General features: G+C 40.0%; 1 protein-coding gene and 1 pseudogene across 4 annotated transcripts in view; both read left to right on the top strand.

Annotated features, from left to right (window-relative positions):
• The window catches only part of LOC107143184, a 23,938-nt pseudogene extending 12,744 nt beyond the window's left edge, over nt 1–11,194 (top strand).
• Arih2 (ariadne RBR E3 ubiquitin protein ligase 2) overlaps nt 10,746–26,083 on the top strand; it is a 62,068-nt gene continuing 46,730 nt past the window's right edge. Inside the window, exons 1-3 of one of the 4 annotated variants that reach the window (XM_015487240.2) lie at nt 10,746–10,918; nt 15,379–15,440; nt 17,954–18,306. In XM_015487240.2, the coding sequence (XP_015342726.1) occupies nt 18,052–18,306 (255 nt within the window). In that variant the 5' untranslated portion in view covers nt 10,746–10,918; nt 15,379–15,440; nt 17,954–18,051. Of the gene's footprint in view, nt 10,919–13,851; nt 13,974–15,378; nt 15,441–17,953; nt 18,307–26,083 lie in introns of those variants that run through there. The other 3 variants (XM_015487243.2, XM_048794395.1, XM_048794396.1) reach the window with 3 other exon arrangements.

The raw sequence follows: 26,083 nt of genomic DNA, 5'->3' as shown, positions 1-26,083 counted from the left end.
TACTATTACTGTGTGTATATATGTGACTGCATGACCAATGTGATTCTGCAACCTGTATACTCAGAAAAATGAGATATTATATCCTGTCTGATTCAAATGTATGATATGTCAAGATCATTGTACTGTCATGTGTAACTAATTAAAACAAATAAAAATTTAAAAAAAATACTTATAAAAAGAGAATCCTCTTGCGGGTTATAAAGCTGCTCTGTGAGTGCCAACAAGCTGCTGCTCTCCTTGGAAGGACTGCCTTCTCAGTTTGCCTTGTGTTACTGACAATAAATCTCTTGCATGAGATTACGGTGTGTGGCATGCATGGCCTTTGGACTTTGTGTGGACTCTGCAAGTGTCCTTTCAAAGCCCTTTTAAGGTTTTTGTGTTTTGTTTTTTATTTTGGTACTGAGGATTGAACACAGGGGCACTTAACCACTGAGCCACAGTTCTTTTTTGCATTTTATTTAGAGAGAAGGTCTCACTGAGTTGCTTAGGGCCTCACTAAGTTGCTGAGGCTGGCTTTGAACTCGTAATCCTCCTGCCTCAGCCTCCAGAGCTGCTGAGATTACCAGCATGTGCCACCCCGTGTGGCCCCTTTTTAAGTTTTTTGAGACAGGGTCTTTCTCAATTGTTGAGTGTCTTAGGCTGGGGGTGTAACTCAGTGGTAGAACACTTGCCAAAATTGTTGAGGGCCTTTCTAAATTGCTGCAGCTGGCCTCAAACTTGCAAAATCCTGCCTCAGCCTCCCAAATCACTGAGATTACAGACATGTCACTACACCAGGCTCCAACAGGATTTTTTTTTGGGGGGAGCACTAGGGATTGAACTCAGGGGCACTCAACCACTGAACCAAATCGCCAGCCCTATTTTTTTTTTTTTTTTTAGAGACAGGGTCTCACTGAGTTTCTTAGTGTCTTGCCTTTGCTGAGCCTGGTTTTGAACTCATGATCCTCCTGCCTCAGCTTCTCAAACCGCTGGAATTATAGGCATGTGCCATTGTGCCTGGCTCCAGTGGGATTTTTCTTTTAATATATTTTTTTAGTTGTTGGTAGACTTTTATTTATTTACATGCAGTGCTGTGAATCGAACCCAGTGCCTCACACATGCCAGGCAAATGCTCAACTGCTGAGCCACAGCTCCAGCCCTCCAGTGGGATTTTTAAAATAAAACCTGTCACCCTGAATTATGCAAATGAAAAATTTTATTAGATTACTTAAGAATTTTTTGAAAAAGATATGTAAGGGCATCTTGTTCTACCATATAATGAAAACAATCCATGTTAAAGCATTGTGGTCCCGGATATGGCTCAGTGGTAGAACTCTTGCCTAGCACATACAGGCCCTGGGTTCAATCCACAGCACAGCAGAAACAAACAAAACAAGTAGGCAATGTGGCAGATACCTGTAAACCCAACAATTTAGGTTGCTGAGGAGGGAGGATTTCAAGTTTGAGGACAGTCTAAGCAATTTTACAAGACCCTGCCTCAAAAAATAAAAGGCTTTTGGATTGTAGCTTAGTGGCAAAGCACTCCTGGGTTCAATCCTCAGTACCAAAATAAATAAATAAGAATAAAGATAAATGTTGGGCCAGGTGCAGTGGCACATACCTGTAATCCCAACAGCTGGGGAGATTGAGGCAGGAAGATCATGAGTTCGAAGACAGCCTCAGCAAAAGTGAGGTGCTAAGCAACTCAGTGAGATCCTGTCTCTAAATAAAGTACAAAATATGGGATGTGGCTCAGTGGTCCAGTGCCCCTGTGTTCAATCCCCAGTACCAAAATAAATAAATAAATAGATAGATGATAGATAGATAGATAGATAAAAATAAACGTTGGGTCCTGTAGTGGTGGCACATGCCTGTGCAGGAGACTGAGGCAGGAGGATTGTCAAGTTCAAGGCTAGTTTGGACAACTCAGTGACATCCTGTATCAGAATAAAAAATAAGAGCTAGTGATATAGCTCAATGGTAAAGTGCCCCTGGATTCAATCCCCAGTATCAGAAAAAAAAAAAAAAAAAGCCTAACCCTAAAAACAAGAATATAAAATATTAGCATTTTGTTGGTGTCCTTTCAGGATCCTTACAGTGTGTTTACATATATATGTTTAACTACAGCTTAACATACACAAACTTATGCAAACTTTTTTTTTGAGGGGTGTTGGGAATTGAATCCAGGGGTACTTATCCACTGAGCTACATCTCCAGCCCTTTTTAATATTTTATTTAGAAACAGCGTCTTGCTTAGTTGCTTAGTGCCTCACTAAAATGCTGAGGCTGGTTTTGAACTCACAATCCTCCTGCCTCAGCCTCCCAAACCACTGGGATTACAGGCATGTGCCACCTTGCCTAGCACCTTTTTTAAATTAAAAAAATACTATTATAAATATTCTTTTGCTCTTTTCACTCAGTATAAGATGCTGTTATTATTCCTGTTTAACAAATGAGCAAACTAAATCACAGACATGGGTGAGATTCCTTGCCCAAGGTCACACAGCTAGGAAGCTTCCAATGGGTTTCTAACCATTGCCTAGCTAGCTCTAGGTACTGCCTTCTATAGACCTATATGGCCAAGCCTGTGGGAGGAAGTTAGAGTGTTATGAACAGGGAAATAACATGTTTCATGCTTTAAAAATATATTTCTAAACAGTGTAAAAAGTAAATACAGTAGAATAAGAGTAGAAGCAGGGAGACTAGTTAAGGGACTATTGCTCACATCCAGGGGTATATGGAGTGGTTTGGGCTAGAACAGCAGATACAAATTAAGTACAAAAGTCAGGACTTATGTTGGAATTGATTTTAGATTGAATGTGAATTTTTTTTTAGTTGTAGTTGGACACAATACCTTTATTTTGTTTATTTATATGTGGTGCTGAGGATTGAACCCAGGGCCTCACACATGCTAGGCAAGTGCTCTACCACTGAGCTACAACCCCAGGCCTGAATGTGAAATTTGATAAGGGAAAGAAAGATTCATGGATGTTTCATGAACTTTTGGCCTAAGTAAACAAGAGAGACAGCAGTAACGAGCCAGGAAATACTGTGAGAGTGACAAATTTAGGAATAAGTTTGAGAAATTTATTTGGAACAAGTTAAATTTGAGTGTCAATATGATCTCCAAATGAGGGTATTGAGTGGACAATTGAATATATTGAGTGTGACATTCAGGGAATTAATTAGGACTAGAAATGAATATTTGGAAGTCAATAGTGTATGGGAAGAACTAAGGCAAAGAAATTGTATGAGATCAATAGAGGGTTTAGAGGATGGAGCCCACCTACTGTCATATGCAGTACTGGCCACAGAGGTAATTTCATCCTTACTTGAATTATTCAACTAATTTCTGCATCTCCTGCTAGACCAAAGCTCCCTGACTAATAGTACTATGGTTGCCTTTCCTCACCATTATGTTTAATGACATAATACCTGGCCTTTAGCCAAGTGGAAAAAAAAAAAAAAGAGGCATTTTTAAAAATGTGATCTGGGGCCGGGGATATGGCTCAAGCGGTAGCGCGCTCGCCTGGTATGCGTGCGGCCCGGGTTCGATCCTCAGCACCACATACAAACAAAGATGTTGTGTCCACCAAGAAGTAAAAAATAAATATTGAAATTCTCTCTCTTAAAAAAAAAAATAATAAATAAATAAATAAAAATGTGATCTGATACTATCCATTACAATGTAAAATGAGCATATCAGTTGGCTCACCAAATCCATTTCTAGGATAAAAGCCCCGGATTTTCACAATTATGCAAATATATGTACATATAAAAATATTCACTGAAACACTATAAATGTGAAAAATTGGAATGAGAATATCTGCAACAGAAGTGTGCTCAAATAGATGAACTCATTTTTTTTTTTTTTTTCTGGTACTGAGGATAAAAACCAGGGATGCTTCACAACCGAGCTACATCCCCAGCCCCTTTCATTTTGTATCTTGAGATAGGGTCTCACTAAATTTCTAAGGCTGGCCTCAAATTTTTGCTCCTCCTGCCTTAGCCTCCTGAGTAGTTGGGATTACAAGTGTATGTCATCACACCCTGCTTCAAATAGATAATATATCCATAAAATGAAATGCAGAAAAAGGATACAATACCTTAGGAAAGAGTCAGATGGCCAGTGTTAGAAATCTTAGCTTGGGGCTGGGCATGTGGCTCAAGCGGTAGCACGCTCCCCTGGCATGGGTGCAGCCCAGGTTTGATCCTCAGCACCACATACAAACAAAGATGTTGTGTCCGCCGAAAACTAAAATGTAAATAAAATATTAAAAAAAAAAAAAGAAAAGAAATCTTAGCTTGACCACTTTCTCTCTCTCTTCTTTTTTTCTTTTGGCAGGGTGAGAGGACTGGTGATTGAACCCAGGGTTACTGTACTGCTGAGCTACTTCTCTAGCACTTTTTTGTTTTATTATTTATTTATTTATTGCTGTGTGGGCAAGTGGTCTACCACTGAGCTACATCCCCAGTTGTCACAAACTGCACAACAGTTAATTCAGGAAACTGGACAAGGGGTGATGGGGATTAGGAAAAAAACAGACACACACAAATAGAAAAAGCTGAGACCAAGTGGGTACTACACTCTAATGGAGTACAATGACACAGAATCATCTCAGCACATTTATTATATAGATTATATCATTAAAAAGGATTTATTGTGGCTGGGGATGTGGCTCGGGCGGTGGCTCGCTCGCCTGGCATGTGTGTGGCTGGGGTTCGATCTTCAGCACCATTACAAACAAAGATGTTGTGTCCACTGATAACTAAAAAATAAATATTAAAAAAAATTCTCTCTCTCTCTCTCTTTAAAAAAAAAAAGGATTTATTGTGAACAAGTTTCTTCAAAGCACTCAAAATGAAGGACAAACTTCTGTGCATCCTAGTTATAATTATCAGCTTGCACCCATAACTCTCTACGCCCTGGGCAGCTAATGTTTGAACCCAAGATTATGAACTAATAAAATTCTGTGGCTGGCACAAAATCTCCCTTTGAACAGGGTGTCACCATAACAAATGGGCAATCTTCAATTAGGGCCTTTACTCTTGAGAAATTCCCAAGGGAAGTATAGTCTCTGTCTCTGGACAGTTCAAGTGTAAGGGTCCCGCAAAACGTCGGAGAAAGAGACCACCAAGTGACCACTCATGCAATTGGCAGAAGGGGATTTATTGAACCAGCATGCTGGGGCTCCTGCCCACTCAAGAAGGGAAAGCAGCCCAGAGCCCCGAGCAGGGGCCGAGCACTGCTTAAGTACACTTTTTGGGGAGGGCGGAGGGCTTTGTATACATCAGAACAAATCATCATTAGGCGCGGGAAAATTGAACAACAACTCCTAAACCTGATTAGTTCATTCATTGGCGGGAACAGGTCAGGCTGGAGTGATAGGTCATTCCTAAGGAGAGTACACATTCAAACTGATTGGTTCAGGCCCTGCAAGGCCTGCGTGCAACCACACAGACCCCTTCAGTTATTAAACAACCAGACAATCAGGGGAAATGTTTACTGGGCGGTTCTAAGCATTGTCTTAACAGCTACCGAAATTTCAGGTTTTGCAGGTAACATAGAAACCTAACAATACCTAATCCTTTACATTTTAACTCAGACCTTGCAGCTTAGAAACTTTACAACACCCGGTCTTTTACCCTTTAACTTTTATGCTTTAACTTCAATTTCTTTTACCCTTACACAAGGACCATAATTCATTTGTTGCTCTCGACATCCAGTCTTTTTCTTTTTCTTTTCTTTCTTTCTTTTTCTTTTTCTTTTTTTTTTTTTTCCTGAGACAGGGTCTCTCTGGATTGCTCAGGAGGACCTCAAACTTGTGATTGTCCTGCTCATTCTCACAAGTAGCTAGGATTACAATTGAGCATCACCATAAGACATTTACATGCTTTTCTTACACAGTGATGGTGTTACTCCAGTGAAGGTTGGGCTACATTTATTCCATGAACCAAAGGGACTCTTGTAAACTCTATCATTGGTATATGACAGAAATAATGCTTTGTGATTTTGAAGGCTAAGTCAAAAAGTCAAAATAGCTCCTACCTGGCTTTCAGTTTTCTTGGGGGGGAGTACTGGAAATTTAATCTAAGGGCAATTTACTGCTGAGATACATCAGCAACCCTTTTTTTTTTGGGGGGGGGTACCAGCAATTGAACCCAGGGCACTTAGCTACTGAGCCACATCCTCAGCTCTTTTTATATTTTTGAGACAGGGTCTTGCTATATTGCTCAGGGCCTCCCTTAGGAGGTTGGCCTTGAACTTGCAATCCTCCCTTGAACTTGCAATCCTCCCTTCTCAGCCTCCCAAACCACGGGGATTTACAGACACACATCACCATACCTGGGCTTGGCTTTCTCAAGACAATTGTCCTTGGATGTCATTACTGTTATCAGGAAGCAAAGGCCACATAGAGAGATTATATGCATATATATTCTGCCTGACAATTCCAGTGAGAACCCTAGATGACAGTCACCATAGACCACCGATAGATGAATAAACAACCCTCCCTATGACTCCAGTCCACACCCAGAGTATTCTTTTTTTTATTTTATGGTTTGGATTATTTTTAATGTAAAATTTCAGGTTTTTATTATTTTCACAGTTTTTTTATTGGTTATTCAAAACATTACAAAACTCTTGACATATAATTTTTCAAACATTCGATTCAAGTGGGTTATGAACTCCCATTTTTACCCCAAATACAGATTGCAGAATCACATCAATTACACATCCACATTTTTACATAATGCCATATTAGTAACTGTTGTATTCTGCTACCTTTCCTATGCTCTACTATCCCCCCTCCCCCCAGAGTATTCTTGATGAGGATCCAGACTTGGTATAGCTGAGATAAACCATCTCCATTGTGGCCTGTCTGGATTATTGTTCAAAAGAAACGATGAGAGGGCTGGGGTTGTAGCTCAGTGGTAGAGCACTTGCCTAGCACGTGTGAGGCACTGGGTTCAATCCTCAGCACGGCATACAAATAAATAAAGATATTTTGTCCATCTACAACTAAAAAAAAAAAATTTAAAAAAGAAGAAACCACGAGAGACTTTCTTTTCTTCTTCTTTCTTCCTTTCTGGTACCTGGGATTGAATCCAGGGACACTTTATCATGGAGCTACATCCCAGCCCTTTTTTAAATTTTGAGACAGGTTCTCACTTTGGTTGCTTAGGGCCTCACTAAATTGCTGTGGCTGTCTTTGAACTTGCAATCCTCCTGCCTCAGGCTTCTGAGTCACTGGGATTACAGGTGTATGCCACAATGTCTGCTTATATTTATTCATTTTATATGCATTTGTATTTTGAAAATGGAGTTTCTTACAAATGGCTTTGTATCCTATTCTTATCACTTAAAGAGTATTTTGCAAACATCTTTCCATGCCAATAAATTGCCTCAGAACAGCTTTTTGTTTGGTGATGCTGATGATTAAATCCAGAGCCTCACAAGTGCTAAGCACACACTCTATACCATTGAGTTATACCCTCAGGCCAGAACAATATATATATATATTTTTTTTTTTTTGGCACCGGGATTGAACTCAGGGACATTCGACCACTGAGCCACATCCCACCCCTACTTTGTATTTTTATTAGAGATAGGGTCTTACTGAATTTCTTAGTGCCTCGCTATTGCTGAAGCTGGCTTTGAACTGTAATTCTCTTGTCTCAGCCTCCTGAGTCACTGGGGTTACAGGTGTATGCACCACACCCTGCAGAACAACATAATTTTTAACAGCTTTCTTCACTGTATTTTCTTTGTGTGGCACTGGGGAGTGAACCCAGGAGTACTTTACTATTGAGCTATATCCCCACCCCTTGGTGTTCTGTACCTTATCCACATCTGATTCAACTGCAGACCCAAAATATCAACCCCCCCCCCATTATGTCTATACAAACTTTTTTCCTAAGCAAGGGTATAAAAACTGTTTATATATCATTTTAATTGAATTAGGTATTCTAAGCAATCCAAAGTATATGGGAGAATGTGAATAAATGTATATGTGCATATATAAATACTGTGCCATTTTATATAATAGACTCAAGCATCCTTAGATTTTGGTACCATGTCCTAGATGCAATTTCAACCCTCCACTCCTGCAAGTACTGTGGAAAGACTGTACATAGGATTCCAATATTCTGTATATGTATGCACTTGATACTTAGCATCTTCATTCTGTATTTTGCAAATGCGGAATTTTTTTTTTTTCTTTTTGGTGCTGGGAATTGCTAAGGTTCCAAGGGTACCTTACCACTGAGCTATATTCTGTTTTAGTCAACTTTTTCACGGTTGTAACTAAAAGACCCTGACCAGAACAATTGTAGAGGAGAAAAAGTTTATTTGAGGGCTGATTGTTTCAGAGTTCTCAGTCCATAGACAGCTGACTCCATTCCTCAGTGCTCGAGGTGAGGCAGAGCATCATGGCAGAAGAGTATGGTAGAGAAGAGTGGCTCACATCATGATAAGTAAGCAGAAGGAGAGAGAGAGAGAGAGAGAGGTATTTCCATTTTCCAAATACAAATATATACCCCAAAACTTTGACCCCAATGCCCCAGTCACAGCCCCCTGCCTTCAATTGCCATTCAGTTAATCCCATCAGGTGATTAATTCATATCTCCTCTAAACCTTCTTGCATTATCTCACACATGAATTTTTTGGGGACACCTCACATCCAAACCACAGCAATCCCCAACCCTTTATATCTCATTTTATTTTGTTTTGAGACAGAGTCTTGCTAAATTGCTGAGGCTGGCCTTGAACTTGAGATCTTCCTGCCTCAACTTCCCCAGTAGCTGGGATCACAGGTGCCACCATACCTGGAAGTTCAGGAATTCTTTTTTTTTTTTTTTTAGTTGTAGATGGACACTTTATTTATTTATTTGGGTACTGGGGATTGAATTCAGGAGTAGTCGACCACTGAGCCACATCCCCAGTCCTATTTTGTATTTTATTAGAGAAAGAGTCTTACTGAGTTGCTTAGTGCCTTGCTTTTGCTGAGGCTAGTTTTGAACTCTCGCCATCCTCCTGCTTCAGCCTCTAGAGCTGCTGGGAGTAATCCAGTGTTCATCACTGTGCCTGGCTTTTATTTATTTTTATGTGGTGCTGAGGATTGAACCCAGTGCCTCATATGTGCTAGGCAACTGCTCAACCACTGAGCAACAGCCCCAGCCCTGTTCAGGAATTCTTTAGAAAAAGACTGAATGTGGGCTGGGATGTAGTTCAGCAAAACGCTGGCTAGCATTTGCAAATCCCTGGATTAGATCAAAAAGACTTAATGTCCTCTTCTACTCAATGGAGTAAACTTAATACTAGTAACACAAAATGATATTTGAAATTTCATTTGCAGAAAATGTATTTTGGGTCTTTTGCTAGTACCATAATAATTTACATGGATATGTTTTGTCACAACAAAATGAAACAAGTACACTGGATTATAGTATGTAGATCTTTGTGTTGCTAATATACAAAACTCATAATCTTACAACATATCACTCATTAGTATTAATTTTCACTTTAATTAATTTGAGTCTTTTTAATACTTGATTATACCTGATTTATGTACATGATCTTTGAATTATTTGGAAGCTGAAAATCATGTGTTTCTTACAGGAACTACCTAAGAAAGCCTGTTAGGCATAGGTATCTTGACTATTAGTATACAAGGGACTTCAGTATGGGTAGAAAGGCTTTTGTTGTTATCTGTGGACCTGTACTGCCAGGAGGCACGCTAACATCATAGGTTTTACTCTGGCATTTCCAATGTGCTGGAGCAGCAACTTGAGGAAGACTTGGTCCTACCTATCAACATTTGCAATCCAGTCCTAGAAGGTAATGGAAGTCCTAATGGCAATTAAGAAGTGTGAGAATAAATTGAGCAGCAAAGCAGTTAAGATGCATTTATTTAATTTTATTTTTGGATACCGGGGATTGAACGCAGGGGGCACTCGACCACTGAGTCACATCCCCAGCTCTATTTCGTATTTTATTTCGAGACAGGATCTCACTGAGATGCTTACCATCTCAGCCTTTGCTGAGGCTGGCTTTGAACTCTTGATCCTTCTGACTCAGCCTCCCTAGCCGCTGGGATTACAGGCGTGCGCACCCGGTAAACTGCAATCTTATACAGCGAGTGGAAGCCGGAAAACTGCATAACCCATTCATGGCGGGAAAGCTGAAGCCTGCAGCTGCATTGCAGCTCGCAGGCCACCTAGCAAACTTCTTTGGAGAAAAGACAGCTCCCCCTGTCTGTTCAGCTCCCCTCCGGTCAGAGAGCTGCTGGGAAACCAATGATCTTTTATCCACGCTATGGATACCAAAGTGTGAGAATAAACAGTGGAATCAGCAGGTAGTCCAAACAAAAAAAAAAAAAAAAAACCAAAAAAACCGATGGACGATGGATAAGGGATGGGGTTGTAGCTAGCACTTGCAAGGCCCTGGGTTCGATCCTCAGCACCACATAAAAACAAATAAGTGAAAAATAAAGGTTTGCGTTCAACTACAAGTTATTAAAAAAAAAAACAAAGGCATGATGTCCATCTATCTACAACTATTAAAAAATTAAGAAAGAAAAAGCGATGATTTAAAAAATATCTCGACCATCTTTTCGAACTTCTGGGCAGTGGGCAGTGTAGCGGTATCTTGACCCCACTCCAGTAAAAAGCAAGTTTACAAGAAAGCAGCCCCTGGGGGAACCCTTGCCTGCCGGGCGTAGCTACCCGGGCGACCGCGCGGCGACCCCGACCGGAAGTGACGCCAGTGCGCTGAATACTTCCGGAGCTGCGGGGACGAACTCCGCCAGAGGAAGCTGCGCGGGCCGGACCGGCGTCGGCCCGCAGCTTCCGCTGCTACTTGCACCTCAGTCTGTTCGTGTGGTCCGCCTGACCTGGTCTGGCCCGCATGTGCTCTGCATCCGCGAACACGCGGCTCCAGGTAAGTGCGCGACTTGAGTTGAGGCCTTGTTTACCCTGACTAGCCGGTGTGTGTGTGTGGGGGGGGGTGGAGTGTTTCGCGCGCCTCCAGGACCGGGCAGGGCTCCGCCTTCACCGCCGCCTTCGAGGCCCCCGGCGCCCACAGCCTACCGTACGTGGTTCCAGGGTCTCTGCCGCCTGAGAGGGACGGCAAGGGCCGGTGAGCCAGAGTTTCTCTGGCTTTCCTTCTCATGCAGCTTTTTCAAGTCGCAGAGAGATCGGAGGCCAGCGCCTCTGAGCGGCAGGCGCTGGCACGTCTGGGCGCTCTCAGCCAGGCGCTCCGAGGCTCTCCACTCGAGTCATTTTTGGGAGTTTTGGTAGGGGTGTCCGCGCGGTTTGTTAACGCCTGTTCTCTGAAGGGTCTCCCGCCAGCGCGTGAACTCGTTGTCCGCGCGGGTGTCGCGTTGACCGCACCTCTGGAATAATATACAACTAGGAATTACGTCTCCACCTTGCCTGAGGCTGCTGGGTTACCCTCGAGAGAGGGAACCGTGTTTTATGACTTCGCCTTAGTATTGATTGTTATTATGTCCCATAGAACTTTCTGTCACAATGGATATGTTCTGTACATTTGCTGTTCAGTATGGTAGCAACTAGTCACACGTGGCCATTGAATGTTTGGTATGTGGCCGGTTAGACTGGGAAACTAAACTTTACATTTTACCTTTTAAGTTAAGTTTGAAAAACCGGACTACCTTATGAGACAGGACAGATGGAATGAAGAGTTTTGAAACTAAGTTCCTTGTTCATATTTTTGTGCCAAAACTGTTTTCTTTGGAAATGTTGTTAGTAATGACTTGTGCTAGATAATCATTTCTAAAGTAAACGTCCGTCAGGCTTGCCAAACGTCTTTTTGTGTTATTGTGAACTTTGAGAAATCTTCAGTTTGGACGCTTTTCCGTGTGTGACCAGGCCTGGTGAGTGAGCCTAGGGTGGGTGGCAGATGGATGAAAATATGACTTTGGATGGGAGAAAATGGTTTTAATTACTCCATATTTAACATCCAAATGAAATCGAAGCATTGCCATCAGTTTTGTTATAAAGGGAATAATAAGGCAGGTACAGTGATGTACACCTATTATCCCAGCTATTGGGGAGGTTGAGGCAGGAACACAAGTTGGAGATATGCCTCTGCAATTGAGTGAAACACTATCTCAAAATGAAAAATGGAGAGGACAGGAGATATAGCTCAGTGGTAGACCACCATGGGTTCAATCCCCAGTATGGGGGTGGAATACTGACCTCTTTGAGCAGGGTCAGCACTGATAATGAACTTTGAAAAAAATAAAATTTGTTTTTGTTTTTTGGCACTGGGAATTTAACTCAGGGCACTCAACCACTGAGCTACATCCCCAACCCTATTTTTTGTGTTTTATTTAGAGACAGGATCTCACTGAGTTGCTTAGTGCCTCACTAAGTTGCTGAGGCTGGCTTTGATCCTCCTGTCTCAGCCTCTTGAGCCCCTGGGATTTCAGGTGTGCGCCACTGTGCCCAGCATGAAAATAATAAAAATTAATTATTATTTACTTTTTTGACAGTATGGAGATTGAATCCAGGGATTCTCTATTACCAAGTTATTTTCCCAACCTTTTTTATTTTTTATTTTAGGATAGGATCTGCTAAGCTGCCCATATTGGCCTTGAACTTGCAATTCTCCTGCCTCAGCCACCCAAGACGCTGGGATCACAGGCATGTGCCACTCCAATTGGCCAACTTTTAATTTAAATCTGGACCTAGAATACCCACAAAGTAGAATTAGAGTTCTTTTTTCCCCACAATTCTTGAATATTTGGTTGATAAGAAGCCTCTGGTCAACCTCTTAAGCACAGATCTTGAGGATAAATAAAAAAAATTTGAAAGCACATTCTTTTGTTGGTGTTATCCCAGAGGCTCTTCCTGTAGCTTTCTATCGGGCTCTGTGGGAAGGTGATAGCTAGTTATGAATCCCCATAGACCATGGGTCTAATGGTATACTGATGTTGTGTTCTGCTTTTTGTCAGTGGTGTGATCCTGGGCAAGTAAATTACTTAACCTTTATAGACTGTAGCATACTCATTGGTAGGAAGGGGAAAATAATCATTTTGGCTGGAATGGTGGTACATGCCTATAATCTCAGCAACTCAGTAGGCTGAGGCAGGAGGGTTGCAAGGTCAAGGCCAGCCTCAGCAAATAAGCGAGGCCCAAAATAAAAAGGGCTGAGATGTGGCTCAGGGGTTGAATACCTCTGGGTCAATCCCAGTTCCAAAAAAAAAAAGCCACTTTATAGGATTATGAAGATTAAGGCTGTTCTTAAATGAGATCTGTTATCATTTTTGACAGGGTTGAACTCAGGGGTGCTCTACCACTGAGCTACCCCCAGCCTTACACTCACACACATAAACACAACACACACACACACATTGATTGGTACTGGAGATCGAAACCAGGGCCACTTAACCACTGAGCCACATCCCCAGCCCTTTTAAAATATTTTAGAGTCAGGGTCTCACTGAGTTGTTTAGGGCCTTACTAAGTTGCTGAGACTGGCTTTGAATTTGTAATCCTCCTGCCTCAGCTTTCCAAGCCTCTGGGTACAGGCATGTACTACTGAGACTGGCTTTGAGTTTGTAGTCCTGCCTCAGTCTCCCAAGCCGTTGGGTACAGGCATGTACCACTGCTCCTGGCTACAATAATTTTTTGAGAGGGTCTCCATAAATTGCTGAGGCTGGCTTGAACTTTCACACCTCCTGACTCAGCCTCACTAGGATTACCTGCATGCACTACCATGCCCAGCTAATGAGACCTATTGTTTTGGGTTTTTTTGTGTGTTTGTTTTGTTTTTAGTATTGGGGATTTAACCCAGGAACGCTTAACCACTGAGCTACATTCCCAGCCCTTTTTATTTTTTATTTTCAGACACGGTCTCTCTAAGTTGCTTAGGGCCTTGCTAAATTGCTGAGGTTGGTCTTAGACTTGTGATTTCCTGCCTCATCTCCTGAATTGCTGGGATGATAGACATGTGCCACCATCACCTATTGGTAATAATGATTTTTTTCTTGTAAATGGTAGCAATATTCACATTAAACTTGCCCAATAAGTAATATCTTATGTAAAAATATAGATGAAGATGCTTTGAAAAATCAATTCCTCCATTCTTCCCCACCCCCTCCCCATACTGGGTATTGAATCCAGGGGCACTTTACCACTGAGCTACTTCTCCAGCAGTTTTTATTTTGAGAGAGGATCTTGCTCACTGTACTGCTGAAGTTGGCCTTGAACTTGGCCATCCTGCTTCTACCTCCTAAATTGCTGGGATTATATGTGTGATCCACTATGCCCAGTTTTCATTATTTTGAAAATAATCTACAGTTATTGTTCAGACTTAGATTTTTCACTTAGCTTATATTTTACTTTCTATATCTGAAGTATTTCTCTGGAAGTTATAAACCTGTTTTTTTACGAATTTTTTTTCTTTCTTTTTTTTAAGATGTTCATGGACCTTTATTTTATTCACTGAGAATCAAACTCAGTGCCTCACACTTGCTAGGCAAGCACTCTCCCACTGAGCCACAATCCCAACCCCTTTTCATGAAAATCTAAAGAATAAAAGCAACTGACATTAAATTTCTTATTGAATAAGCAGGTAGTACTTACTAGTCTCTTAAGAAAGCCAGATGTCCCAGGAGGAGTAAGTCAGAAGAGAAATGGGAGATGGATATTAATATTGCCTATTGGGTGTCCTATTGGGCACATTTTTATTTGAGTATTAACTTTTTCATGAGTAAAGTGAGGTCTGAAATATTACCAGTATTCTGTGTTAATTAGCACAGCAATGGTAACTTTATAGTAGTCCAAGTCAGTTACATATTTTTTTGTCAACCTCTGTGTAACATTCGGAATTGAAATAGTGATATTTAAGGGCTGGGGATGTGGCTCAAGCGGTAGCGCATGCGTGCGGCCCGGGTTCGATCCTCAGCACCACATACAAACAAAGATTTTGTGTCCGCCAAATACTAAAAAAAAAAAAAAGATAGGGACTGTGAAGATTGGAGTACAGAAATAAGGAAGTAGGGTTTCAAACTGGGGGAGGGGAATTGGGAAGCATTTCTATCACTAGTACCCCAAGTTAAATTATAACACTGTTAGCTTTGAATGCTTTCTGTTTTTAGAAGATAATGTAATTCTTGCAAGTTTGATATATGAGTTTTTTGGGGGGAACCTAAAAGAAGATAGTAGTTTCTCTGGTCCCTTGTTTTTTTCTGTTCATTTATTTTATGGTGCTGGGGATTGAACTCAGGGCCTCATACTTGATAGTAAATGCTCTACCACTGAGCTATATCCCCAGCCTATACTTGTCTTTTTAAATCTTTGCTTTTGAAAAAATAAATTTGTAAAAGCAGGTACTAGTTTTAAAAATATAAATATTCTGTGTTTTCATTTTAGATGGAAATCATATGACAAAATATTTGGGTGACAGCTGCCTGAAGGGTCTTCAGAAATTACAGGTATTTTTAGATTAAAGATTAACATTATTACAGAGGAAAAAAAATACCATTTATAAGCTCAGTTGTAATTAGGAGATTCTACAAAATTTGTTAAAAGCTGAACTGCAAACATCATTTTGCTGCCCTGTGTGTATTTTTTCTTTTATTTTTTTTAAAGTGGTACTTTTATTAGTGTATTATAATTATTCATAATTGCAAGGTTCATTTTGAAAAAAAACATTCTTGCATGGATTTTTTTTTTTTTTTTGTGGTACTGGGGATTGATTCAGGACTTTGTGCATGTGAAATAAGCACTGTACTAACTGAACTATATCCCCAGCCCCATGCATGGAATTTTATTTGCTCCATTTCAGTGCTTGGGGCCCCACCATGAGCCTATTTATTTATTTGTTTGCTTGTTTTGGTGGTGTATGTTAGGATTTAAACGTACTACCTCATGTGTGCTAGGCAGATGCTCTACCACTGAGCTTCATTTCCAGCTTTTCCCAGTCGTNTTTTAGAAAGAGTGAGAGAGAGAGAGAGAGAGAATTTTTTTAATATTTATTTTTTAGTTTTCGGCAGACACAACATCTTTGTATGTGGTGCTGAGGATCGAACCCGGGCTGCACGCATGCCAGGCGAGCGTGCTACCGCTTGAGCCATATCCCCAGCCCCCTCTCTCCATTTTTAAATCTAAACACTAGTTGATTTTTTTTTTTTGTTGAAAGTCATCACTTGAAATAGTATTTGTTGGGCTGGGTTCGATTATCAGCACTGCATATAAATAATTAAAATAAGGGCTTATTGACAACTAAAAAAAAATAGGTATTTAAAAAAAAGAAAAATATTTATGGAGAGAAGTTTGTATTTCCTTGAGTAGAAGTTAACATTTGTGACTGATTTGCTTTCTCAACTAGTGTTCTTTTTTCATTTACATATAACTGAGTAACATTTTGATCTGTGAAGATTTTTCAATGGCTGGTTGGATTTAAACTCTTATTTCTTCATCCAATATAGATTATGATTTTTCCTAACCTTGATCCTGCTAGGCAGAATATGTGCAGTTTTTTCTTCACTATTGAATCACTTACTTTTCTTTTTCAGTACCTCTTTAAAGCTTCAGCAGACTCTTTTTTTTTCCACACTGCTTTTTTTTTTTTTGAGAGAGAACTTTTTAATATTTATTTATTTTTTTTAGTTTTCAGCAGACACAACATCTTTGTTTGTATGTGGTGCTGAGGATCGAACCCAGGTCGCACGCATGCCAGGCGAGTGCGCTACTGCTTGAGCTACATCCCCAGCCCTTCAGCAGACTCTTGTTTTGTTTGAGAAGGTCTTGGAAAGTTGCTGAGGGCCTCTTTAAATTGCTGAGGCTGGCCTCAAACTTATGATCCTCCTGCTTCATCCTCTGGAGTAGCTTAGGTTATAGGTGTGTGTGACCACATCTGGCTACTCACAGAACTCTTTTTTTTTTTAATTTTTAATATTTTATTTTATTTTTTTTTAGTTTTTGGCGGACACAACATCTTTGTTTGTATGTGGTGCTGAGGATCGAACCTGGGCCGCACGCATGCGCTACCGCTTGAGCCACATCCCCAGCCCTCTTTTTTTTTTTTTTTTTTAATAATTTTTTAGTTGTAGATGGACACAGTATCTTTACTTTATTTATTTTTATATGATTCTAAGGATCGAACCCAGTGCCTCATATGCAAGGCAAGCGCTCTGTCACTGAGCCACAGTCCCAGTCACTCAGCAGAGCTGAAGAGCTATGTGGTTTTTATTTTTCTTTTTATTTTTTCTTTCTTTTTTCTTTTTCTTTTTCTTTTTTTTTAACCAGGGATTGAACCCAGGGGTGGTTAACCATTGAGTCACATCCCCAACCCTTTTTTTTTTATTTTGAGACAGGGCCTTGGGAAGTTGCTGAGGCTGTCTTTGAACTTGATATTCTTATGCCTCAGCTTCCTCCGTCCCTGGGTTTGCAGGTGTGTGCCACTATGTCCTGTTTATTTTTCTTTTCTAACTGTGCACCTATTTTCCAGTCATCTGAGATGGATGTCTGTGAAAAAATATTTTCTTTCCCTTATATTATACCAGGAAGGAACTGTCTCCCTAATTACATACTGTCTGTGCCACCATTCACTGGGACATGCTTAGCAAAATTTTAAACTTTGATAGCTAAACCTTTAGATTATCTCTTTATGCAATCAGCTGAAAGAATATGCTGCTTCTTTAAGGTCTTTGGCAAGAAGGGCAATTCCATTAGAATTTGACTTCCTGATATGGGATAGAAAGCCCTGCCCTTTTGTGCCAGGCCCTCCTTGTGGTTTCATTAACAGCTTCTTTTGCTTCTAGAGGGAGGGTTTCCCTTTGATAAGTTTGAGTCAGGGAGATGATGGTAAAGAGTTCTCATGTGAAACTTAAGTTAGAATATGCCATATTGGGCATAGGGCCAAAGCTATGGCATTTTGATTTTTTAATGGTTTTTGTTATAATTTCTCATGGGGAAAGTAATATTTCTTTTTTTCCTTTTTTAGAAGACAAAAACACTAATGCATTTGAGAAAGCGGTAAAGTTTGGGGGGAGGGAGAGAAAGCAACTCCTTTCCTGATCTGCAACTTGACTGGATGCTAAGATGTCTGTGGACATGAATAGCCAGGGGTCTGACAGCAATGAAGAGGACTATGACCCAAATTGTGAGGAGGAGGAGGAGGAAGAGGAAGAGGACCCTGGGGACATAGAGGATTATTATGTGGGAGTAGCCAGCGACGTGGAACAGCAAGGCGCTGATGCCTTTGATCCTGAGGAGTACCAGTTTACTTGCTTGACATATAAGGAGTCTGAGGGTGCCCTCAACGAGCACATGACCAGCTTAGCTTCTGTCCTAAAGGTGAGTAGTGTCAATTCCAAGTATACTCTCTCCTGTTAAATCTAAGATGAGCTGTTGTTAACTAATGTCTCTTTTAGACTGATTGAATGACCTTGTAGCTTGAAACTAAATTTAAGTATATGTTGCATCTTCTGGTTATTTTGTTACATTTACTTGTTTTCTGATATGTGCATGTCCTGAGATTCCCAGATTATTAAGAATTAGAAAGGAGGGGTAGAAAGGTTTTAAAAAGATCAGAACTATGGTGGTAGCAAAATTGTACAACTGGGTGTTTCAGAATGTGATTCTTATGCAGTACATAAGCATCAGAATTACCGTCTTTTTTTTTTATTAATTTTTTGTGGTACAGGGGATTGAAACCAGGAATGCTCCACTACTTGAATTATATTCCTAGCTTTTTTTTTTTTCTTTCTCTTTCTCTCCCTTGAGACAGGGTTCACTAAATGGCTTAACCTGGCCTCAAATTTGCAATCTTTCTGCCTTAGACTCCTGAGTTGCTGGGATTACAGATGTACACCATTTGTACCCAGCTACCATCCTCTGATTAACGCTGTTTGATAGTGTCTTGAGAATATTGACAACCTTTGGGTTTGCTCTAAATAATCAGTGCCTTTGGGTTAATGAACTCACTGGTTTTGTATACTGATGACTACTATCTGATATTGAAAGGGATTTAAGCAACAACTGTAAGAATAAAGTAGGTTTGTATTTAAATTGATTTGGAGGGGTATTAATATTGACATTTTGAAGAATGAACAAAGTTGGTTATTCCAGCGAGGATTATATTTTCTTGGCACTTAACATAGCATACATTTGGATCTCTTGCACCTCAGGCCAGTTATTGTTGCCAGTGTTTTTTATAGTTTAGAGTTTGCCAGGTTGTTTCCTTTTCCAACATTGGCCATCATGTGAATGGTGGAACATTTCTCTTACTTCATTGTTTTCACTGATCTTCCTTCAGCAACTATTATGTGGATTTTGTTGTCTGATCAAATTTGAAGCTTAGAAGGGCACAGTGGCATGCTTTCAATCAAATAAATTTTCTTCGTTGTGTTTAAGTGGAAATATCTATATGTGCTGTGTATGATTTGTGCAAAAAGTTGTTTTATTTTCTAGTTTAAGAAATTTTTTCCTCAGATAATCAGCAAAGGTAAATACCTTGGATTTAGTTAATTAAGGCATTGTTAGCAACTGACTGGGAGCTGAAAACAGCTTTTTTTAAAAATGTGTGATTCATTTCTAGAAACGATTGCAAGATGTCCTCTCTTATGCTTAGCAGAAAACTGATGAATAGAGCCCTTGGAGATACTCTGGGTCTGGAGTTTTTGTCCCATGATTATAGCAAAGATGCTGGGTTCCACTTTTGGAGGGCATTTCCCTAGTAGAGAAAGGCATTAGGTTTCTTCTTTTCTCACCATGTACACCTCTTCTTTTTGTTCAAGTAGTTTCTTTGCTTTAAACATACTGTGAGATTATACACAATATTGGTATTTAAAATTGGAAAAGGAATTGGAGAGTTTGTGGATGTACATTGGATAGAGTCATTTGACCAAGGTCAATAGGAGTCTCCCATTTTATGCACAGTTATTGTTTGTCAAGATCTCTGCACTGGACACAGTGGTGCACTCTTGTAATCCCAGCAAGTCAGGAGGCTAGGTAACAGGATCATAAGTTCTAGCCTCAGCAATTTAGGAAGACTCTGTCTCAGAATAAAAAATAAAAAGGGCTGAGTACGTGGCATAGTGGTAGAGTGCCTCTGGGTTCAATCCCCAGTACTGCCCCTTCCCCCTCTCCAAAAATCTGTGTGCCAACTTTTCTGGCCTACTTGAAACATGAGGGGCCTCAAACACCTGTCTTTCCTCCTCCTCCTTCCTCTTCTTTCTTCTCTTGTGGTAAAATAAACATAACATAAAATTTACTATTTTATGTTCCTCTTTCTTGTGATATGGTCAGGCCCCTCCAAAGCCTTCCCTTCACCTCCTCACCTTTTCATGCCCTTAGGACTTCTTCAGAGTCTAGCTTCTACTTTTCCCTGAGTCAGGCTACTTGAGAGCTCGAGGTCACAGTGGTCAGGGCCCTCCTTTGGTCTGTACTTAAACAGTATAGGTATGTCTATATTTTTAGTCTTCCAATTGCTTTATTTTGTTTTTCCTTTCACACATTTTTCATGATCATTCAACTAGATTTTTAGGTCTGGCCACTATTTACTATTTCTGCTACGGTATTTCTTAGATTTGTATGCACACCATGCTAATCAAACACTCCATCACTGAGCTATATCCCTAGCCCTGTCGCAGCATTTCATCCACAGTAGATATTGGATAATTTCTTGGATACTTTTGGATTTTTTTTTTTTTTTGAGAGAGAGAGAGAGAGAGAGAGAGAGAGAGAATATTTTAATATTCATTTTTTAGTTTTTGGCAGACACAACATCTTTGTTTGTATGTGGTGCTGAGGATCGAACCTGGGCTGCACGCATGCCAGGCGATCGTGCTACCTCTTGAGCCACATCCCCAGCCCAAGGATTTTTTTTTTTAATTTTGTACATGGGATTGAATCCATAGATGCATTACTACTGAGCTACACCCTAGCCCCTTTTATTTTTATTTATTTATTTAAATTTTGAGACAGGGTCTTGCCAGAGATTTTGCAACATTGCTGTGGTACTTGAATTTGCAGTCTTTCTGCCTCAGCCTCTTGATTCTCTGAAATTAACAGGAATGTGCCAGTCAACATGCCTGGCAGTCCTTGTGGATTTTGTTATTGATGTTGACAGTAGCTACTGTTGTTGGTATTAACTAGATTCCTAATCCTTGCTGTACATCCTTTTCTATTGTCATGAAAGGGCATTATTCTGGACTTTAAGATCAAAAAGAGAAGCAAAAAACAGAAATGAGGGAATAAAAAGAGATGAAAGGGAGTTGAAACAGAAGAAAAGGATAAAAAGGAAATGGGGCAAAAAAGTGGAAAAGTTTCTTTGGTAGTAGAATAAAGATTTTGTTTATTTCTCTTCCTTGTCCTCTGTAAGGAAGGAATGTTTTTTGTTTTTCAGGGACTGGGCATCAAGAGTCATAGGTTAGCTATACCTAAAAGGCACTCAGTGGTGTTTCAAGTGGCTAAGAAACTTTGCTGAAGAGACTGAACTGAAGAAGTTGATTAAGAATAAGGAAGGGGCCTGGGTGTGGTGGCACACACCTGTAATCCCAGCAGCTAGGAAGGCTGAGATAGGAGGATTGTGGGCTCAAAGCCAGTCTTAGCAACAGCAAGATGCTAAGCAACTCAGTGAGACCCTGTCTCTAAATAAAATACAAAATAGAGCTAGGGATGTGGCTCAGTGGTTGAGTGTCCCTGAGTTCAATTTCCAGTACCTCCCCCCCTCAACAAAAAATAAAATAAAGAAGGGGTAGGGATGTGGTCTCTGTTGTCCTAGCCCCTTGGGAAACTGAAGCAGGGGAATCACTTGAACAGTTAGGACTGTTCTGAGCAACATAGCAAGATCCTGTCTGGAAGGGGGTAAACAGTAAAGGAAAAGCAATCTCACACAATTTTTCTGTATTAATTATGGAATTAGAAATTAAAAAACTGGCATTGCTTTTATTTCTGTAATATTTTTTGAGGAAGGGAGGGAATGGTTTAGAGCTGAATTTACCCAGTGGTGTTTATAATCTAGTTCCCTGCTGGGTGCAGTGGTGCATGCCTGTAATCCCAGTGGCTCAGTAGGCTGAGACAGGAAGATAGCAAGTTTAAAGCCAGCCTCAGTGTCTCTAAACAGAGTACAAAATAGGGCTGGGGATGTGGCTCAGTGGTCAAGTGCCCCTGAGTTCAATCCCTAGTACCAAAAAAACAAATCATTTATGTATTTAGTTCCCCTGTTGCACGTGTCTTCCTGAAAAAGAGACCAATAGCGACAGTCAACCAGATTACCCCTAGTGTGCCCATCAGTTGTGCTATTTGTACAATTCTGTGACATTGAGATATTTAATTGTTTTGTATAGTTTTACCAAAACTGTTTGGTTCATAGAAATTGTTAGGTGTATATGTAACTTAAAATTATAGCCTGTGAACAGCTATCTATGAATAAAATCTGTATGTTTAAGGAGTGGCTTAAATTTTTCACTGTTACTTGTTTGTTGTGTCCTGGAAGTTGCCTGTAGATGAGCATATTACAGTTTAAAGTTAAATAAGCCTTTTAGGATTTGAAGTCTTTTAATTTGTGAATTCTAATTTTCTGGGATACTGGGTTTTTAGTTTAAAGAGAACCCTGGTATTAGACAATAACCAGGATTACTGGGACTGGTCTCTGAGTAAGATTATTAATTGAGAAAGGTACTGGGTGTGGTGTCATACACCTGTAATTTCAGCCAGTGGGAAGGCTAAGGCAAGAGGATCTCAAGATCAAGGCTAACCTCTGCAACTTAGCAAAACTCTGATTAAAAATAAATGGAACTGGGATGAAAAAGGGGGAGCTGGTAGCTGGGATGCATTTTAGTAGAACAATAACCATGGGTTCAGTCCCTAGTATACATATAAACAAGACGAAGGAAGGAAGAAGCCTAGAAAATCAGACGAAGAGCTGAGGCTAGAGAACAGAGAAAAGGCTTATTATTGGAGGAAAACTACAGATGTTCAAATAGTGGCAAAATAGCTCTCATACTACACGAATAAAATAGTCATGAGAGATGAGGTTACTGCCAAGTGAGATGTTATGTCGTAGGAGTAGGAAGAAAATCTCTGACAAACAAGTATTTTTAACAATCATATATAAATCTTTAAAGAGGGAGTTAACCTTCATTACTTCCTACATTTTTATGTGAATTTTGTACAAAGATTTATTTGTCATAGATGAAAGAAGTCCTTTTACATATTAATAGGCATTTTATTACAAAATGTGTAGTAGTTAGCTAAGAAGAATTTTGTCACTTATTTAGTAAATTTTGTTAATAACATTCCATGAAACTTTTGAGATGTTTACTGACTGCTCAGAAAGTGGTTCAACCTTGGTAGTGCTCCAGAGGGAGCCCAGGCAGTCACAACCCTGGCTTTTGTTGGTGATAGACCAGAAGTCTCTGTCCATGTATGCTGCTTTTCTCAGGGTTGTGTCCAGGGGGAAGCAAATGTTGTTCAAGGGCCCACTCAGTTGCTTTATGAGGGAAAAGAAATAAGACACTTTGGACCAAATTTAGTTTAGGAACTATAGTAAGCTATCTGAGCTTTTGGTTGAGGCAGGAGGACTTCGATGGTGACCTGCAGAAGTCCATACTCCATAAGACAGTGAGCAGTGGAGGTAAAAAAGTTACCTTCAGGGTTAGAGGAAGAGACTTAAGATGTATAGGTAAATGAGATTAAAATTTAGAATTAAAATTCAGAATCATGCATGTAGTCTGAAGTGTCTTTACTATTAGAGGAAAGGAATGTTTTTTAAAAAAACTTCCATAACACTTAAGTGGCATAGTGAACTACACTGTTCATTTCTCAGGTCTTATGTTCCCCATATAGGATTGGAGAAATAAACCAGTATTATGACCGTTCTTATTGTAGTTCTTGTTTTGTGAATTGCTGTATTAACTACAGTAGAATATTTCATTCTGCCACCCTCTGCTTGAATTTGTTTTACAAATTAGTATTTGTTCCAACAAAATGTGGATAAAAAACTCTTTAAGATTCTTCTTTATTGGCTCATTTTTTCCCCTTTGGTGAATCATAATGACTTTTCAGAACTTTTCACTTTTTTTTCTAATATATATTTTTTAGTTATAGTTGAACACAATACATTTACTTTATTTATTTATTTTTATGTGGTACTGAGGATCAAATCCAGGGCCTCACACATGCTAGGCGACCGTTCTTTTGCCGAGTCACAACCCTAGCCCCTGAACTTCTCACTTTTAAGTGTGGAAGTGTTTATAGTCTTCTGTTCAAATAAACCTGATTTCTATGCCTTTGTCACATGATCAGTTAATGTTCTTAACTCAAAATACTTATGTTTATTTAGCCTTTTTCTTAAAGAGCATCAAATGTATATATCAGTGAAGATTTTCATGTTAATTATTAAATCAACTTTCTTTTATCCTGGTACAGCTGAATTTTAAGACTTTTACTATTTACAGAGTCGTTAATTAACCAAGTATTTTTTTTTTCGTTGTTAATACTCATGGGAAAGTATTTTCAAGCTGAGCCTAGTGATAGTGTTTCTGAACTGAGCTGCTCTCTGTTTCTATTTTTGTGTCCTGATATCAGATTTTTTTCCATGCCTGTATCTAAGTAGAATGTATATTAAATTCCTGTTTTTCAAGTAGTTGGCCGTAGATTAGTGTGTTAACATATTTCATGATGCATTAAGCTGTAAGTCTGATGTAATTTTTTACTGGTACGTAAATTTATTTTTAAAAAGGAAATGAGAAATGTCTAGAGTGACATTGAAAATTGCCTGAGTACAACTGGTGCAAAGTTGTATGTATCTGGCACACTTAAAAAGGTTATTGTCATTACTTTGTGCCTGGAGTCCCTCACAACATGCTCACCACCTTCCATAAGGGCTCTACATCAGATCCAGGCCAGGTTTCATTCTAGTCTTCTTGTCATGTGTTTACACTGCCTAAAGAACCATGCAAAAACTGTGTGCAGTCAAGGGGTGATTTCACATTTGTGTCCTATTTTTTTTTTTCTTTTTGTGCCAAGGATTGAGCCCAGGGGTGTTTAACCACTGAGTCATATCACCAACCTTTTTATTTTATGTGTTGAGTCAGGGCCTCACTAAGTTGCTGAGGGCCTCGCTAAGATGCTGAGGCTGGCTTTGAACTTGTGATTTTCCTTCCTCAGCCTCCCAAGTCACTGGTATTACAGGTGTGTGCCACTGCTTGTGTCCTAATCTTGAAGTTATTTATGTTCAAGTTTTTATTAAGATGTTACTACAGGATTGAAGTATATCATTCATGATTCCATTAACCTAAAATAAGTTTTATTTCCTGTTCATTATCCTTTAGTTCTTATCCATATTCATACATATTACTGTGCTTCGATTCACTCCTTCAACCAATATTTACTAAGTACCTATTATGTGCCAGGCACTGGAAAAATACTGTGAACAAAACAGACAAAAATCCCTGCCCTGCTTGGTATTGTAGAAATCACTTTACTCACATACTTATTGTCAAGCAGAAAGGAACCATGGAACAAGAATGAGGCACCAAAAGAAGGTTTATTGGGGAGGGCGCTCCCACAGAAGAGGTTCACTGGTCCTCGAAAGGGCAAGGGCCAGGAAAGCCGCAGGCTGGAAAGGCAAGAACAATGCTAATAAGTGAAACTGCAGGTAGGAGGGCCTATGCGTCTAAATTGCAGCTACTGATAGCAGGTTGGCAGAGCCAAGTTTAGGGGGATTGTGTCTGTTGTGGGTTGGTCAGGGTTGATTGAATTGATTGAGCGATTGCTTCCACCCGTGGGAACCCTTGGTGTTTGGGGTCCATTGTCATGTCAGCCTCTGATTGACTTTCAGGTCTCCTCAGCCAGGTGGAAAGTCCCTGCCCATAGCCACCATGAAAGGGGAGGAGGAAGGAAAGCCTGCTGTCCTAACATCCCGACCTTTTTGATGTTATAGGGCTCTGTTCTCATCTGGCTACTTCCTGCTGGTAGGGGGCATTGTTTAGGGAAGGTTGAGTGTTGGGGGCTCATTGGGAAGGAGGTTGTAAGGGTGGAGGAGCATCTGATTTACTGCCACCTGTGAGATTTTGCACATGTGGTTTTGGATAAATCTGAGGAGACAAGGAGCAATCATCAGCAA

Source organism: Marmota marmota, unplaced genomic scaffold, assembly GCF_001458135.2.
Source record: "Marmota marmota marmota unplaced genomic scaffold, marMar, whole genome shotgun sequence".
Taxonomy (NCBI): Eukaryota; Metazoa; Chordata; class Mammalia; order Rodentia; family Sciuridae; genus Marmota; species Marmota marmota.
Note: the sequence above shows the minus strand (reverse complement) of the source record. Positions and strands in the feature narration are given on the sequence as shown.